Genomic DNA, 20365 nt, shown 5'->3' with positions numbered 1-20365 from the left:
CTAACCGGTCTAACTATTCTTTTTCGAGGCGTTAGAATATGTAAAGCATTAATGAATAAATAAGTTCAATATTATTGTTCAATAATTTTTAATTTTCTATAAACTACTTGATTTATTTAGTAATTAATCGTAATTATTGTAGGAACCACGCATCATTACATGATAGAATCTCGTTCAAGGATGAAAGTAGCTTTGGTTGTGGAAACAGCAGAAGCTCGTGAGGTCCACCACATTTGCGTCCTTCTTGGTTATGGAGCAGATGTCATATGCCCATATTTAGCTTTGGAATTGGCCTCCAGTCTGCGTGACCAAGGCGTATTGGACACTAACTTGACAGATGAAATAATCTTTCAAAATTATGCTCAAGCTATGTCTACAGGTATAATTATACCAAACTCATTGTATAAATACATTCAATAGCTATATTTTCTGCGATGTCTATCAAAATTACTTATTTTAATTGACAGGTATCAGTAAAGTCATGGCAAAGATGGGTATTTCTACATTGCAATCCTACAAAGGTGCCCAAATCTTCGAAGCGGTAGGATTAGCTGAAGACGTTATAGAAAAGGCTTTCAGAGGAACCCCATCAAGAATAGGTGGTGTCAACTTAGAATTGCTTGCATCTGAAGCCTTCGAACGACACCAAAATGCTTATAAAGTTAGTCCAGATTCGTTGATCGTTAGAGACATTGGTAACTATCATTGGAGAGCTGGAGGAGAGAAACATTTGAATGAACCTTCCAGTATTGCTGCTCTTCAGGTAATATTTGTAATGTTCAAATAATTGGGAGTTATAGATCTGGAAGTCCTCTATAGACTAGAGAACTAAGGATTTTCCCATGACATTCGTTGATACAGGTATCTAACAATTGCTTTTGATAAATTTGGTTAAACAATATGTAATAAACAAAATATGCAAAGAGTAAACGTCATTTTTTACTTAAAAATAATATATAAACAATGTAACATCGCTATTTAGTTTTAAATAGTAAAAGTGAACACCGGTAAATTATGTATATGAAAAAGTGGAACAATTTTCCTGAAAAGGTTATTCTAAAGTTATTTTTGTTAATTTGTTGCAAACATTTAATGATTAAAAAGTTTATGTTACATATTGGAAAAAAGGTACTGTGATTTTAATAATTAAAATAACTCAGACGCAGTAACATGTAGGAAGTTATTTTTTTTTAATAAAAAAAAAATAATATCCTTCTACCCTTAAAACCCGAGTTACAGAGTTTTATATAAAAATTCGCCGAGGCTTTGTTTATAAACAATAAACAATTCAAAAAGAACCATTTGAAAGATTAAAAGTTCAAGTTTAGACAAAAAAAAACTAAAAACGATTCTTTTAAGAATGGGCCCACCATGTCCGGTAAAGATAAAAAGAACCATTTGAAAGATTCAAAGTTCAAGTTTAGGCAAAAAAAATCTAAAAACGATTCTTTTAAAAATGAGCCTTCCATGATGCGTCAAAGATAAACGGTTTAAATTCGAAGCGATTTTACAATTTTTTAAACTGAATTCATAAATTAAAATTTATGAAAGTCACAATATATCCGGTTCTAATCAACGAAAATTTATATATATTTTTTTAATTCTAGGTAAGTTGTATCATAGATCATAAAAATGCATTTAGTTAATTTATGAATTGTTTATTTAACTGAGTAATTTGTTTAAATAATATAAAATCAATTTTATTTATTATCTTATTATTATAAGTAGAAAAGGTTATGAAATAATAAGCAATTTAAATATTTATGTATTGTAGTTATAAATAATACCTTTTAATAATAAATTTTACAAAAATATTTTTTTATTTAAAATTCAAAGCTATAAGTGTTGATTATTTTTGAATTATGTTTATTATTTTTACACTTAATTTTTTTCAAAAACATAAATATATTTTACAGAAAATAATAAATTTTTTTAATCATTGAAAAATTATAAATAAAAATTATGGAATTAATCTGTATATATAATTAACATACAACAATTTATATACTTAATTTTACTATTTGTATTTATAATTATACAAAGTTTATAACAATAATTTGTTTAAAATATATTTGTAATGTTTTTTAGCCAAGAAAAGTAATTGTAGTAAGCATAATTCAAAAATTTTTGACTATGATGGTCTTGGATGATTTTTGTGAGTATGATGTAAACACATTTTTTGCAATCAGAGGAATTTTGTCTGTATTTCTAACTCTAAATTTTGTTATTTATACGTACAAACATGCTATAATTATTGAAATAGTTCACTGTTTTAGTTAAGTTTATTTAATGATTACTTTTTTTATTTTTTTTGTATATATATATATATATATATATATATATATATATATATAATAATAGTCTCCCGTTTTATACCGCTGTCGCGGCTTTGGGAGTATAGCAGGGTAGTCTGCTATATCTAGGGCCTACGGTATACAAGGAAGGTAACATGGCCAGTGCTACGCTTCAACCGTCTATTATTACCCCTGGTTTTACCCAAGGTACTCATTTTTATTCAGGCTGAGTCGACCTGGGGCCTATAGACATTTTTAAAATGTCTAGATGTTCTTGCCGGCGGTGGGATTCGAACCCCGGACCACCGGCTTGCGAGTCAAGCATCCTACCGCTTGCGCTACGCAGGCCCTATATATATATATATATATATATATATATATATATATATATATATATATATATATATATATATATACCGTCGAGTTAGAATCTATGGAGAAGCTATGAGCATATTAACGTGTGTATTAAAAACGGCGTAGGTAGGCGTGGCTAACGATGATACCAATATGGCGGTGGGATCATGGCCGGACTCAATAATATTAAAACTACTATAAAAATATGACTAGTTATTCAGAAGATTTAATGATAATCTAAAAAAGTGCAATACATTTTTAATAAATTATGATTTATTTATCACGCGGTAAACACTAAAAACACGATATATTATACATAAAGATAAATTAAAACGTCAAATACTATTAATTTATTCTCTGAAGTACGGTCCATTACTTTGATTACATATTTGTATACTAACATGTAGAACGTTATTCCTGAAGATTTTTTATTAACATTGCTTCTGCTACTGTAACTACGTTGAGAACAAGAAACCATTATTACGCACTATCACAATATATTATTACAGATTCTATAAAAGTACAGTAGACTCTATCTATAACGAGAACTGAAATGGCAGACTAATTACCTCGTTATAAGCCGATCTCGTTATATCAGACAACAATAATACTGTGCATACATATGAATATGTAGTTTGCTAAAACATTAACTTCCTATAGTGAAGCCATTCGGAGCAATACAAGATGCTAATAAATATTGTTTTATAATGTATAAAGCGTATTTTGAAGGATAACATAAACTATTGCTTCTGCAATTGGAAGAAGTCTGTCATTTTTGACTGCTTTAAATTGTCCAGTATCATTCTATCTATCATATTTTCTAAAGATGTGAAACAGTTGTATTTATTGTTAAGAAGTTTATTGCGGACGGCAGTTAAGTTTATTGCGGAGCAGTTAAAAAGAGTATTTATTTACAACCACGGCCGGGTCAAACTTTCGAAAAACACGTTTTTCGATCTTATTTTCTCTCGTTATAACCAAATTTGCCTCGCTATAGAGGGTTATAATTCAATAGAAATTTCCCGGGACATCTAATGTACGTCGTTATAAGCGAAACCTCGTAATAACCGTGTTCGTTATAGAGGGAGTATACTGTATTATAAAACTAAAAATATTCGAAAAACAACCAACGTAAATATATATATATATATATATATATATATATATATATATATATATATATACATATATATATATATATATATATATACATATATATATATACATATATATATATATATATATATATATATATATATATATATATATATATATATATATATATATATATATATATATATATATATATTATATGTATTAAGAATTACTGGATATTAGTGACTGTCGATATAAACAAACAACACAGTTTATTAGGGTTGCAGTCAGAAAATTGGCCGGGATGTTAATGAAACACTCTTATGACTTTTTGTCTAGCTTTCGGAATGGTTTTATTCCTTTTTCAAGACACTGTAATAAGAAAAAAATGTAAATATGTATAAAATATTACAATTCTTCAGTGCAACTTACTAGTCGTTGAGATTATTTATGTCCATTATTTGTCCAATCACAAATTCCATTGTCCATCACATTGTCCATTATTTTATATTTTATATGTGTGTTATTAATGTTGAGTGTCTATGCTTTTATAAATAATCTCAACGACTAGTAACTTGCACTGAAGAATTGTAATATTTTATAAATATTTACATTTTTTTCTTATTACAGTATCTTGAAAAAGGAATAAAATTCCGAAAGCTAGACAAAAAGTCATAAGAGTGTTTCATTAATATCCCGGCCAATTTTCTGACTGCAACCCTAATAAACTGTATTGTTTGTGTATATATATGTTATGATTTTAAGATACCCAAGGTAAATCACAATTAGAAGAATAAATATAATGTAATAATTTCACAATGCACAAGGTATTCAACAATGATAATGAAAAATATCTTAATAATTGGTGGAGTTCAAGACATATCATGATTTAAAAAGATGAATATAACAATATTGAATAGATGTAGTGTTATAAAGGCACATTATAGTAATTAAATAGTTTTAAGATGATTTTTTTTTAAGTTATGCAATTCAAATGACATAACTTTCAAAGCAAGTGACACTGTATAAAGGATTCTGATTAAATAATATTAGAACTTGATTTGTTTACTAGACATATCTTTATTTTAAATTTGAGCAATACCAAGAAGTTTCTTTTCAATTTAATAATTTAATGCATAAGAGTTATATATTTGAAAGATGAGTGTTCAAACATTCAAAGTTTCTTGATGTAGTTTAAAGAGAAATTTTCATTGGCAGGATACATATTTTTGAATTTAGTTTGTGAATATATGAAATTAAGTTATACCAGACTTCAATCCTATAATACAAAAATTTAGGTAGATCCAAATTAGAATTAATTAGCTAAAATTTAAGAAAGCATCATCAAATGATTTGTTAAAGTCATAATTGTGGGTAAATGTTAAAAGTCCATATAAGTTTGAACTTATAAAAATAAAGTTTCAGGCAAATAATTAATGGAAACTCAATTGGTAAAATCTTTATAAACAATGTAAAAGTTATTTCAATACTCTATTTATACTAATTGTTTAAATATCTGAATTTTAATTTGTAGAAGTAAGAATGAAAACTAGAAAATTTGGTGACATGATGAACTTTAAATGTCTGTAAAATATTAAAGAAAGCATCCTCCAAAGTATCCTCCAAGCAAGCTCCAATTTTACTCAAATAATAAAATTAAAACCTAAGTTAGGCGATATTTCGAAATTTTATATAAAAAGTAGATTTATTCTAAATGTCAAAAGTGGTACTATTTTGTGATTGGTCCATTTAAAATTTCAAAGCAAGAATTCTTTATTTTGTTTAATTTTCATTAAAAGGGACGCTAGGAGAAAAGGTATACAATCAATGCATTTTAAGGAATAGAGGAGAGTCCTTTGTGAAACGTGTAAGGATGTACACGCTTTCTTTGAAGCTGCTTTCATAAAATTGCCAAAATATGGAAAATTTTGTAAATTCAATATGAAAATATGTCGCAATACTTACTTTTAACATTCATGCTGCATTTAAACACATTTGTGACATATGGAACTAACATTTCAGTGAAAAAACGTATAAAAAAGTGTTTCGGAAAACTGCAAACCAGTGTAGATGAACAAATTTGTTCCAGAGACGCTCCATTTCGCTGTTTACTGACTCCAAGGAAGTTTACCAGTAATGTACAACATTCCTGCTACCAGGCGATATCACTTTAATTGAAAATTTTGTACAAAATTTGTTTTCAACAGTTCACAAATAACTCACAGTGCATTTTCAAAGAAAATATAACCGTATTAAATACAGATTCTCATATAATGAAAATAATAGTTTTGAATACATTCAATTTGAAATTCTTTTGAGTTGTCTTTAATCAGAAGTACCATAATTATTTACTTGTTTAAAGTCCATTATCCCTTCATTGAGTTCATTATAATATCTTCAATAATATTTTCAAAGATTACCTAAAAATTTAAACGTTATTTAAAATAAATCTTATCAAACATAAACAAATATATTTAGTCTGTAGAAATCATTGTATTTACTTACCATATGATTTTGCTTTGAACCACTCAATATATTTGTAAAGATTTGTAACGAGTATCTTTCATTTCTTCCATTATTTTCAACAAAAACATTTATTATTTATTTTTATTTTATTTAATAAAACATTAAATATAGCCGGTACACCTGCCCTTTAAGGATTAAGGTCTCAAGCTCTGAAAATTACAGGAAACTGTAGTAGAAGTTTATTCATCTGATGGAATCCACTGGTAGGAGAACCATTTAGGTAAAATTTGGTTGCATAATTTTAAAGTTTACAAGCAAAATTTTTATTAAAATATTAAATTCAATTATTTTAAATTTATTAAAATCCAAATCGTTAAATAATTTATTATAAATAATTTATTAAAAATTGTACGTTAAATTGTACGGATGATTGCATGTTTCTTCCTCTGATTGTAAAAAAAAATCCTCTGATTGTAAAAATTGTTTGTCTTTAAATTTGTCTGGCTAATTGGCTCGGCCAAGGCCATCAAACTAAGATAAAAAAAAATAAAATCCAAATTAATAATCTTATATATAAAATATCTATAACTAAATTACATAATATCATATTATCATAATAACTATCATTATTTAAAATATGCCAAAAGTAATGGTGCTGAAAGATATAATGCATTACTTCTACTTATCTCAGAAAGTATTTGGCCACCTTATTTCAAATCTTTATTGAAAAGGTGCTACGAATACAAATATTTGGGAAGTATTATCTGCAGTAAAGGAACAACGGAACGAGATATAGACTACAGAGTGCAACAAGGCAGGAAGAGTGTTCAAATTCTGAATTCGATACTTTGGTCCAACAAAGCTACTATGAGAACTAAAATGACTATCTACAAAGTAATTGTAGAGCCCATTCTTACATATGGAGCAGAATGTTGGCAAATGACAGTAAAAGGAAAGAAAAAAGTTGACACGGTTGAAATGGACTACCTAAGAAGAGCTTGCCGTATATCAAGAGTAGAACGTATACCTAATTCTGAAATTAGAAGAAAAACAGATAGAGTACATACAACTTCTGAAAGAATAGAAACTAGACAGTTAATATGGTATGGACACGTACAGAGGATGGACGACAAAAGATGGCCAAAAAGAGCTATGGAATACAATCCAAGTAATAGAAGGAAACGAGGAAGACCAGCCAAGTCTTGGATACAAGGTGTTATGGAAACCATGAAAGATAGAGCCATTGATGAAGATACCTGGAGAGATAGAAAAAGATGGCGATCGAAATGCGGGAAGCGGCAGAAGCTGTAGGATCCCCGCTTATATATATATATATATATATATATATATATATATATATATATATATATATATATATATATATATATATATATATATATATATATTTCAAATCTTTAATATGACAGAGTCTGACCTAGAACAATTTTCAAGTTTCATGGGGCATACTAATAAAATTTTCTACAATTTCCCTCAAGATGTGTACCAGTCATCTGAATTGCTAAAATTCTATTATTAATGGAAGATATTATTAATAGAAGATGATCTTAAAAATGAAACTGCAATAGAAGATGATTTTCTGGAAATTGAACCACAGAGTGTGTTAGAAAAAACAGAATTGGATAATGGTGTAAACAACGAACTTGCCTCGGAATAAAATACTACAAATCAAAAAAACCTGACAAGTCGCAAACCAATTATAAAAATTTAATGAACAGAACGTCCAAAAAACCTCCAAAAAGACATGTATGTGAAGAACTGTTCAAAGCCAATCCTGAAATTTTAGCTAATAAAAATTGATCTAAGATTAATGTTTTTGTTTAAAATTTATATTACAAGAAGTGTTAACGTTACGTGAAATTATTTTATTTGTTATTTCATTTTAATTATTTCCTATTTTAAGTTTTTTCAATTTTATACTTTCATTTTTGTTATAGTTTACTGAATAAATTCCGTATGAATCTTAAAAATGTCTTTACTATACTTTTTGTTCATCATCAGCTAAGAGAACTAAAACTCTGAAGGTTCCGAATGTCCATCATTAGACGTCCGTATATTTTAAATAATAATATTTAGATCTGTTAAAACGATAACATACGACAACACTGCCAGACTTGCGATGATTGTAATAAGTCAAATTTTTATACATCTAAACGTCCAAGTATTGGATTATAAACGGAGCTAAGATTACATGTTTAAGGATATTTTTGAAAAAATTAGTATCTCAATTTTTATAAAACCGAGTCATGTATACAAAATTCAATACCATTGTTAGCTCTTATACATTCAGAAATATCGCAAAAAGTCAGTAATTGTAATATATATATATATATATATATATATATATATATATATATATATAAATATATATATATATATAGATATATATATATATATATATATATATATATATATATATATAAATATATATATATATATATATATATATATATATATATATATATATATAAATATATATTGTTGTGTTTTGCTCAAACTGTATGTTTATAATATTTATTTTTTTTATGACTTACAAAGCAAATGTTATATTAAAAAAAACCAATCAAATATTAAAAGTAAAAATTTTGAATAAACATAAATATACCATATAAAATGATTAGAATAAAAATCTCAAATATCCATCAAATCATAGATCCACAATTATCAATACAAATTAATTAAGCTTATATGCAAATCTAAAATTTCTTAATTTTAGTGACTCCCGATAAATTATCATGTATTATCATTATCAATAAAACCAACAAAAAACGAATAACTCTAATTTAAATAGGTGGTCGTGATTGAAAGTCTCTGTTTCTAAAAATGACGAAACTAACCTTTTGTTCCCAAAATTGATGACTTCACCTCTTTCTTCTTTGATTATGCCTTGTACACCTTGCTCGTACCTTTCAGTTTCTCCAGAATACTCCTGCTAAACTCCTCTGCTCCAAATATTTACTACATGAATAAACTCCTCCCCTCCAAACACAAGGATATCTCAACTAATCGACTTGGTCCAGTATAAAACTATATATCTGTTTATTACTTACAGCATGTCAGTTATTTCTTCTGTCTGCTACCACAGTTTTAACTCTTTCCACCAAACACAAATACAACTTTTCACAATCTAGACTTTTTTTAAAAAACTTGTCTAATTTGTCTCGTCTCCACAAACAAAAAACTATAGTATACTCGCCCGATATTCAATTCAGAATGCCTTCCTCTCTCTTGCAAAACTCTATCCAAAATCCTTCCATCTCCTTCTTCTTTTTCCTTGAACCAATCAGAACGAATCTCCATCCAAACAAATTTTACTTTCTTCAAAGAAAAAAAGCTAACTTTCTCCTATCCAATAATACATTCCGTCGGTCATCTAATAAACATTTTCAATTTTTAGAGAAAAAAGGATAATTACCCCTCACAAACTATTTACAAACCTACCCTATTGTATAATTCTTGGTAATCCATACAATAGAAAGTTTAAGGTAGAACTGTTTACAAAAATGTCTAATTAAAACTAAACCGTTAGAAAAACCAATATATTGTCTTCTTATTTTCTGGGAATGTCTTTGAACGTATAAAATTCACTTTCCGAAAAAAAAAACACTTTCTAAAACTAATGCTAAACAGTATAATATACAGGGTGTTTGCGATTTCTGTTGGTCGGTGATTTGATTTTTGTCTTAATATTTTCTATTTGATTTTTGAAAATTATGGAACCTTATTAATATATATATATATATATATATATATATATATATATATATATATATATATATATATATATATATATATATATATAAAGTAGTTAGGTATTATTGACTGACACGTTATGTAAAATAAAGTTTTATTTTGAGGTTGCAGTCATTAATAGGGCAGGAAAGTAAAACTCTTTGTTCTTTAATCAAGCTTTCGCAAAATTTATTTGCTTCTTCAGGATATGCTAAAATATGGTAACAGTAAATACAACGAAATTAGAACTAAATAGCATTGTATAAAACTAGTAAAAAAAAAACTTACAACATGAGGTTAATCCATTAAATTTTCAAATTTGCAAAACATTAAAACTTAACTTATTTTAAAAATTATACAGTTATGTAAGTACAATATTCCAATTTAATTTAATTTTGTAAAAATTCATTTTGACATTGATTGTTTGATTTATTTCAGAAAGACACTCGTTTCTGTTTATTATATTTTTTGTTGTTGATAACTAGCTCTTGATTGTTATTATGGTTACGTACAAAGTGGCGCCAAATATGAATATTTAAATTTTTTGAAATTCTAATATTTATAGTCAGAAAATCTAATATTGGAAAATTATAGTATTAATTTTCGTAAGATAGAATGTAATTATAGATATTGCTTAGTTTATCAATATCAGTTTTTTTATTAACGCATTGATATTTATTTATGCATACCATTTCTAAGAATTCTCTTTTATTTAATTGGTTTTCGCGTCTTAATATATTAGTTTCATTGAAATTAAATGAATGATTTTTATTAATTGCATGATCTATTAATGCACACGTATTTTTATTATTTCTAAGGTCACTTTTATGTGATGTTAGTCTGCCTATTAGATTTCTAGATGTGTGTCCGATGTATGACTTATCACAATTTTCGCATGGTATTATATAAACTACATTTGAGCTTTCCATAATGCTAATAGGTGATTTAGTTTTTGTATACAATGATGCTAATGTTTTAACATTTTTAGTTGCAATTTTAATATCAGAATAGTTAGCAAAGACTTTAGTTAGTTTGGGTGTTAATGTTGGTATGTAAGGTAGTGATGTGAAAGTAAATTGAGATTGCACGATTTGTTGATTTGGTTCTCTTGTTTGATTTCTGTCAATCATTCTATTATTAGAATTATTAAATAAAAATTTGTTAATTATTTTAATTGGGTACGAATTCTCTAATAAAATGTCTTTAAGTTCTAATAACCCTTTGTTGATGTTATTGATGTGTGATAATTTGACTATTCTGTTTTTTAAAGCCAATATCAAATTTATTTTCATATGAGGTGGATGTTGTGAATGATAATTAATAAATCTGTTACTAAATATAGGTTTTCTGTACCATTCAGTGCTTAATACATTTTGTGCATTACGTTTGATTTTTATGTCAAGATATGGGATGCTATTTTCTATCTCTTTTTCACATGTAAATTGTAAATGTTCACTATAATTATTAAAAGTTTGTAAAGTTTCATTTATTTTGTCTGCAGGTAAAGCAAGTATTAAGTCATCTACAAATCGTTTGATAAATGGGATATGAAAAGGCAACTTTTTTAAAGAATCTCTTATTAAATCGTCTAGTACATAATTACATAATATACATGATATACTTGAGCCCATAGGTGTGCCAAAAATTTGTTTATAGAATGCATTATCAAAAATCAATACATTAGAATCAAAAATGAATTCTAAAGTGCTTAAGAACGTTTTTTTGTTAATTTTGCAATTTATTTTGATTTTATCCCAATGTCTGTTTATACTATCATTAATAATATGTAGTGGTAAATTAGTAAATAAAGATATAACGTCAAAGCTTACTATTATATAATTATTTGGTAGTTGATAGTTATTGATAAAATTACTTAGTTCAAAGGAATCTTGTATAGAGAAACTATTATCTAAGTTATATGACCTTGTAAGAATATCATTCAAAAATTTTGCTAATTTACTGTTTGGTGAATTAATTGAACATACAATTGGTCTCATTGTTAAGTTAGGTTTATGTACTTTTGGTTGTGCATAAAAGCGTGGTGTGACAGAGTTATATATAGTGAGAGTTGAGGCTTCTTCTTTAGTGATCATTTTTTTATTTTTCAATTCGGTAACTATTTTGTTAGCTTTCTGTTGCAAGGTACTTGTGGGATTGTTCTGTAATTTTTTATAATATTTAGGATCATTTAAAAGTTCATAACTTTTATTATAGTAATCATCTTTGTACATTGCAACAGTCACATTTCCTTTATCACTTCTCACGATGTATATCTCAGGGTGTTCTTTGATAAATTTTTTTACATTCATGATATAAACTATTTAAAAAATGATTATTATTTTTATTTTTGTGTAAATAGTTAGTTATGATTGGTCAAAGAAGAAGAGGAAGACCCAGAACAAGATTCCTAGATAACATCGATGAAGACATGAGAAATATGGAAATACGTGCTTGGCGGAGGAAGGCGATGGATAGGGACGACTGGAGAAAAATTCTTGGGGAGGCTAGGACCCACACAGGGTTGTAAAGCCAAAATGATGATGATGTTAGTTATGATGTTAGTGCATTGAGCTCTGACTAAGTATTTTTTATTTTCAGAAAATCTAGTTATTGTATTTTCGATATCAGCTAGTATATTTGAAATTTTAAAATCTTTAAGTGTTGGTAATAAACAGAATTTTGGACCTAATGCGAGTATCTTTCTTACATTATAAGGGAATTCAATGTTCGTTAAATTTTTAAACCATTTTTCTTTAAAAGTGATAGAGTTATAAGCTTTCATTTTCAGATTTTCAAATTTATGTATGTTATTTTGTTTTATGTTATGAAATATTTTGTTGTAAGCTATTTTTTGTCTACGAAAAAATTCAGTTATAATATGTTGTGGTAATATGCGTTGCAATTTATCTTTAATTTCTAACATATTTTTTTCTAAAAAGTTTATGTCTGAAAATGTAGCTTTTATCTCTAAATTAATAACTTGTGTTTTTAACTTTAAATTAAAACATTGTACTTGTTTTCCTGTTTGTACGTAACCATAATAACAATCAAGAGCTAGTTATCAACAACAAAAAATATAATAAACAGAAACGAGTGTCTTTCTGACATAAATCAAACAATCAATGTCAAAATGAATTTTTACAAAATTAAATTAAATTGGAATATTGTACTTACATAACTGTATAATTTTTAAAATAAGTTAAGTTTTAATGTTTTGCAAATTTGAAAATTTAATGGATTAACCTCATGTTGTAAGTGTTTTTTTTACTAGTTTTATACAATGCTATTTAGTTCTAATTTCGTTGTATTTACTGTTACCATATTTTAGCATATCCTGAAGAAGCAAATAAATTTTGCGAATGCTTGATTAAAGAACAAAGAGTTTTACTTTCCTGCCCTATTAATGACTGCAACCTCAAAATAAAACTTTATTTTATATATATATATATATATATATATATATATATATATATACATATGTATATATATATATATATATTATATATATATATATATATATATATATATATATATATATATATATATATATATATATATATATATATATATATATATATATCTACGGCATAAAGTGGACTCCGCCCATGTTAAAATTCAGGTTCAATTGAGCTCCGTGGTCAAGTGGATACCGATATACGGAGCTCACTTGACCATTCCATAATATTGGTTCTGTCGATTCATCCGCATGTAGAGTTTAATAATTTATAAACATTTTTTGGAGCCCGTAAATACCCCTGTATCATAAATGTATATATATTATAGGGGTCGTTCAGATCTTCTTTAATGTATATTTGAACCATACGTTTATCGGTTTAAGTAAGCTCTGAGAGTTTGGCAACTGTGCGATTATACCGTATATTTTCAACGTATAACCTGAACGGTTCATATGGGCTCCTTATTTTTATCTACTGTTCGTAGACAGTGTAATGTCATACGCATTACACTGAGTAACAGAGGATATCTTATTACCTGGTATAACTACGTACTAAAAGGTAACTGGTTCTTTAAAAACAGGTATATAGATACAAAAGGATTTGGGCTTATTATTTAATGGAATATTCGCTTGCATAGGAAATTTTATTTTTTCTGCATTTTTAAAAATGTTTTTTTATTTAATATAATTTTATTAGTTCAATGCCCAACTCGATGTTTTTTTTAATTACAGAAATTTTGTAATATATTTTGTTTACGTGATTATGTCTTTGTTCGTTTTATGTAAGCATCCGATTAATAAAAACTACTTTTATTTCATCCAATCTTCTGAGATATCTTGTATAAAGCTTTTTTATTATTTTAGTTCTGGTCTTATTTGTGTACTACATATGATATCTCGATAAAAGGTTATCTCAAAATAAATATGGTTAAGAACTACAATAGATATTTTTGTGTTAAAATGGGTAGTAGTGTGCACAAAAAGAAAGAATTGTTAATTTGTCTAACAAGGTATATTTGGCAGCAGATGCATATAATGCAAGTGTCTATGTTTTAAGGGCGGAAGGACGTGCACCTCATTTTTAGCTGACAAGCTTGCGAAAAATATTATTTCTGGTCCTCAATTTACCTTTTAGTTTTAAACAATGATCTGTGACTAACCCCGTGCGATACAAACTATTTTCAAGGAATTTATAGGAAGTCTACGTTCAACAATTTCATGACATTATTGGATGTTCAGTTTTGTGAAAGCGTCTATGTTAGGGAGATTGAAGGAGCACACACGAGTTTGTCAGGGGTTTTGGCTGAAAATTGATTCATAGTTTATTTTTATTGTGCCATAATAGGTGTATCGTCTATATAATAGAAGTTCTAGTATCTACCGGTATGGATCGTTCGTTTGTGTAAATGTTATACAGTGTAGGTGCCTTTATGCTACCCCAAGCGAGACCGTTCTTCATCTGCTATTCTTTGAGTGCTGTCATTGAGTGATACAAAAAATATTCTATTACCTATGTAGGCATACGCAGACAATATAAGTGAGTTTGTTATCTAAGGGGATATCATATAGTTTTTGGAGAAATATTCTGTAATTTAAGGTGTCGTAAGCGGCATTTAGATTGAAAAATACCACCCCTTATACCCGATATTTTTCGTACCCGTCTTTGATTTAGTATTTGTGATGTACATGATCTTATCTATTTACAGCCACTTTTGTCTTTTAATTTGAGTTTTTCTTATAATATCAGTGATATCATATTAACGATGTTGTGTAAAAGTATTTTGAATAGCTGACAAAATAAAGATATTGGCCGATAGTTTTTGTGGTCGTTGCAGTGTTTGCCAGGCTTAAGCAAGGTAACAACTTTGGCTTGTCTCTAGACTTTGGGTATCTCCTAATTTGAATACAGTTGTTCATCATCCGGATAAGCCATTGTAGTGTTTTTGGTCCAAATTTCGTAATAAGCTTTGTGCTCAGATCCTCAATGTCGGTAGTTGTATTTTTCATTAAATATGTGGATACAAGCTCAACATCGTTAAAAGGTTCTCTCAGCTGACTGGTTTTGTCCTTTCTTACTTTGAGTTATTCTTTGCTTCTTTTCCGACAGAAATAGTATGTCTATATCTATAATGTGGTTTTCAGCGATCAGCTATATACCAAATACCCTAGGTTAGTCCCTATATTATGCGTTTCCTGTACTAGAAATTTGTCAGATTCGTGTTTAGCTCATATGTCTGATAAGTTTAAGTAAAGTAAAGTTTCTTGATTTTTAGATATACCCTTAACAATTATAGACATATGTTACTAGAATAGTTGGTCCTAAAAAGGACCAATTTGACAAAATCATATTAAAGGGGTGACTGAAGAATTAGCTGATTAATTAATTAATTATTACCCGGGATATGCCCGATTGCGGTGGTCTTATTAGTACTTCAATCTTCCTAAAGGCTCGTTCTTTAAACCCCATAAGTAATGCGTAATCTTTTACTTTTAAAATTTAAATTTTGCATACCGTGTCTTACTTTTTGACGATATGTCGAATCAGATTTGTATAGTAATAATTTTAGGTTCTAAAGAGCCTCTTTGTGGAAAGTAAATAAGTTTGTGATATCGGTCGCAACTCATATATAGATAATAAAAAAATTAACAGTTAAAATAAGTGTAAACAATCTCAACTACATACATCGGCGCCACTGTTCAGGTGATGGGTTTATCATAGATATCAAAGGTTACATTTTAATTCAATGTTCTATTTACGTATCTAAAATATTAAAAAAGTAGGAAAAGACATGTTTATGCTTTTATTTTTTAAAATCTATTCTATTTTCTTTCTAGAGTTCCGTCTTTTTTGAACGACCTGTGTTCTTTTTCAATTGGGCACTTGTCCAAAGCTATAACAAATACTCTGTCCTCTGCTATTCTACATTAATATGACATCCATTATTTTCTCTAAACACTCTGTCCTCTGCTTTTCTACATTAATATGACTGATTTATTTTATCTTTCTTGCAGCTATTTTAATGTTTATCCTGTGTATCTTCTTCTTCTTTTTGTTTTTATATAGACATAACTCTGTCTGTTTTTCATTGTGCTTCCAGTAAGTTGCCTTTCCATCGTTTTCGTGGTCTTCCTACTGATCGTCTTCCTTCCTGGAAAGCTTTCGAACGTAGATTTGAGGTTCGAATCGGTTTGTAAATGCCCCTTTGTCCGCTTCTTGTCGATCGACGATGATAGGTATAATATAAGTTGAAGTTGTGGAGTAAAAGTGTTGATTTATTGACAGCTACGGGTAATTACAATGATGTTCGTTAGGTAACTACTTATGATTGACTGTGTTCAAATGAACTCAAATCCCCAATTTATAATATCACAAATATTTCATACCTAAGCACACAGGTTAATGCTTCCTATCATACCATACCAATAAACTTTGCTTACACTACAATTTAATCTACGCCTTAATTGCGACACTTAGTAAGTTCAATTAAAAAATATATTATTCGGCTATTTATTTAGTTGTAGGTAAATGAACTAATTATTAAAATATACGATATGGTTTTACAATGTCACTTATACACGGTGAAACTATAAAAGATTAAGAAGTTAAGAATAATGTGAGATTATAAATTAAGGGTTAATTTGTGATTGAACATATTGGCCACTATATAAAAAAAAACAGACGACTAATAGAAATATTTAAACACATATAAAATATTAAATAATAATATAACAATAATCATAACACTAATTCACTCGGTTTTTGAATTATTATCTCACCCGAGCAGTGCTACCTATAATTTGATTATTTAGAATTTATGTTTCAACAGTATGATAGCTTTAACATGCATAAGAAAATAAAGGAAATGACAAATACACTGACAAAAAAGAAAGATGCCATTCTGAAAGACGCAAATGGAAAAATCATTATAGAAATTAAAGAGAAATTTAAAAAATGGAAGACATACATAACAGATCTGTTTGAGGATAATCGACAAGAACCGGAAGAAATCGACAGCGAAACAGAGCCAGATATCATAATAGAGGAAATCGAACAAGCAATACGAAACGCAAAAAACGGAAAAACTGTAGGTCCAGACGAAATACCTGCGGAACTACTGAAATGTCTAGACGATGAAACTCTACCTGTACTTCTGGACCTATTTAATGAAGTATATAAAACTGGAAAAATCCCACACGAATGGTTGGTGTCCACCTTTGTAGCAATACCAAAAACAGTATATGCCAAAGATTGTTCAGACTATAGGACAATATCACTAATAAGCCTAAAATAAGCTTAAAATATTTCTAAAGGTGATTCATGGAAGATTATATAGAAAACTAGAAGATGATATGGATGATACTCAGTTTGGGTTCCGCAAGGGACTGGGAACGAGAGAGGCATTGTTTGCTTTTAATGTCCTCTCTCAATGATGCTTAGATATGAACCTAGATATTTATTCCTGTTTCATCGACTTCGAGAAGGCATTCGACAGGGTCCGACATGAAAAACTAATAGAAGTACTGAGAAACAAAGATATAGACAGACGAGACTTACGAATCATTATCAATCTGTATTGGAATCAAAAGGCCAATATAAAGATAGAAGAACAAAAGTCTGAAAATATAGATATAAAGAGAGGAGTAAGACAGGGCTGTGTTCTGTCACCATTACTGTTTAACGTGTACAGTGAAGCCATATTCCAGGAAGCGATAGCGGATCTGGGTGATGGAATCTATGTAAACGGAAGAATAGTAAATAACATAAGATTCGCTGATGACACCGTTATAATGGCAGACACCCTGGAATCGCTACAAGAATTGGTAAATAGAATTAACGATTATTGCATTAGATACGGACTAAAAATAAATAAGAGAAAAACTAAATTTATGATTGTCTCAAAAACGCAACATGGAAATGAAAGATTAATGATAGAGCAAACTCAAATAGAAAAAGTAGAGACATATAAATATCTGGGAACCTGGGTTGATAACAAAAATGACCAAAGCAGAGAAATCAAAGTCCGAATTAAACTGCAAGGCAAGCATTTGTGAAAATGAAGACAATGCTTACCAACAGAGACCTTCAGTTGCATCTTAGATTGAGGGCTCTAAGATGTTACATATTTTCTATCTTACTATACGGAATGGAAGCTTGGACATTGAAGAAACAACAAATAAGAAAAATAGAAGCGTTCGAAATGTGGTGTTACAGAAGAATATTAAAAATCCAGTGGGTTCAAAGGATTACCAATGCTGAGGTACTACGACGTCTAAATAAGGAGTTAGAAATTATGAACAGCATAAAAAGAAGAAAACTAGAATATTTGGGTCACATAACCAGAGGAGAAAAATATGAGCTGCTGAGAATTATTATACAAGGAAGGATCCAAGGAAGAAGAAGCATAGGAAGAAGACGCATCTCCTGGCTGAAGAACCTTAGAGAATGGTTTAACTGTAGTTCACTACAACTTTTCAGAGCAGCAGCCAACAAAGTGACCATAGCCGTTATGATATCCAACCTCCGATAGGAGATGGAACTTTAAGAAGAATTTTCAGCTAAACTATCTAATTCAAATCTAAGCTAGGAGGGGCTTTCTTTAAAGTACTACTTAAATTTGGTTGTGATAAAGTATGTGTTCGAGGCGCTGGATGAGGTTGGATGCAAGAACCTTGATGCCTTTGTTTTCTGGTTCTCTTGGAGTTTCGAATATATCTGACCACCTTCCTTTATTTTCATATGTCACTTAAAATTAGTATAAGTTACTGTAATCTACTGTAAGTAGATTTCTTGGGACCAACAACGAGCGCACAATACTACCTCTCCTTTTTCTAGGTTTGTGTCTCTTTGAAATTTCTTCTCTAATTGCAGCAGTCTCGCATATGCTTGCTATTTTGAGTCCCCTAATAGGCTTGTATTAGAATTGAAGGATATTTTAACTTCAAATCTTCCTTCGTTATCCCTTTTTACGGTTCTTTTATAATATTCTTCACACTCTTTTTCTTCTACTGAAAGAGTATTGCTTTGATCTACTTCTTCTAACTCTATTTTGTGGCCTTCTGTTTTCAGAATTCCTTCTGTTATCATACTGGCACCCACTAAAATTTATTCTATTTTGTGGCCTTCTGTTTTCAGAAATCCTTCTATTATCATACTGGCACCCACTAGAATTTTGTCTATTTTGTGGCCTTCTGTTCTCGGAATTCCTTCTGTTATCATACTGACCTGACCCACTAGAATTTGGTCTATTTTGTGGCCTTCTGTTTTCAGAATTCCTTCTGTTATCATACTGACTTTCTGACATGTGTAGTAATGAATGGTGCTGTCCACCACATTCTGCAGATCTATGATAGGAATAACATGGTACTTCCCTTTTGTGTAGTAGGCATCTACCGCACCACGCACCATTGCTTTTCCTTTACGATTTTCGTAACTTATTTAAAAACGAATGAACTTGCCTAACCTTGCTGACACGGCTTATTGTACAAATTAAAGAATGTAATATTATCACTTGTAACCAGAGAGAAAAAATTCTTTATATAAAAAATGCAAATACTACAAAATACTATATATTTGGAATGAATGAACTCTGAATGTGTATAAAAATAACGATTTGTCACGATATTTCCCTATATTATGAACATCAAATGTTTTAAGAATTTTAAATTGTAAGAATCAAATTATGGAGCATAATTAAAATTAAAATAATTAAGCTATTAGATTTGAATTAGCTGTAGATAAACTATTACTTTTTTAAGTAAAAAGGTATGCAGAATAAAAATATTTCAATTAAGTATTATTAAATTTGAATCTTAAGTTTCTTTAATAATCTTTTTAATTTATAAAAAAAATGCACTGCTCTAAATGATAATAAATATTCAAAAACTTACAGTTTTATCCCGAAGTTCACTTGTATGTCCCTTCTCCCTTCTTAGAACTGCAACTGGAACTGGT

The 20365-nt window shown here is 28.7% G+C and overlaps 1 protein-coding gene across 5 annotated transcripts in view; it reads left to right on the top strand.

Annotated features, from left to right (window-relative positions):
* Positions 1–20365, top strand: part of LOC140447715 (uncharacterized) — a 597936-nt gene that overhangs the window by 458982 nt on the left and 118589 nt on the right. For all 5 annotated transcript variants that reach the window (XM_072540522.1, XM_072540524.1, XM_072540523.1 and 2 more), the window contains 2 exons: positions 143–379; positions 468–763. In XM_072540522.1, coding sequence (XP_072396623.1) covers positions 143–379; positions 468–763 — 533 coding nt within the window. The remainder of the gene's footprint in view (positions 1–142; positions 380–467; positions 764–20365) is intronic.

Source organism: Diabrotica undecimpunctata, chromosome 8 (genome assembly GCF_040954645.1).
Source record: "Diabrotica undecimpunctata isolate CICGRU chromosome 8, icDiaUnde3, whole genome shotgun sequence".
Classification (NCBI taxonomy): domain Eukaryota; kingdom Metazoa; phylum Arthropoda; class Insecta; order Coleoptera; family Chrysomelidae; genus Diabrotica; species Diabrotica undecimpunctata.
The sequence above is the reverse complement of the archived record's forward strand: the minus strand, read 5'-3'. Positions and strand labels throughout refer to the sequence as shown.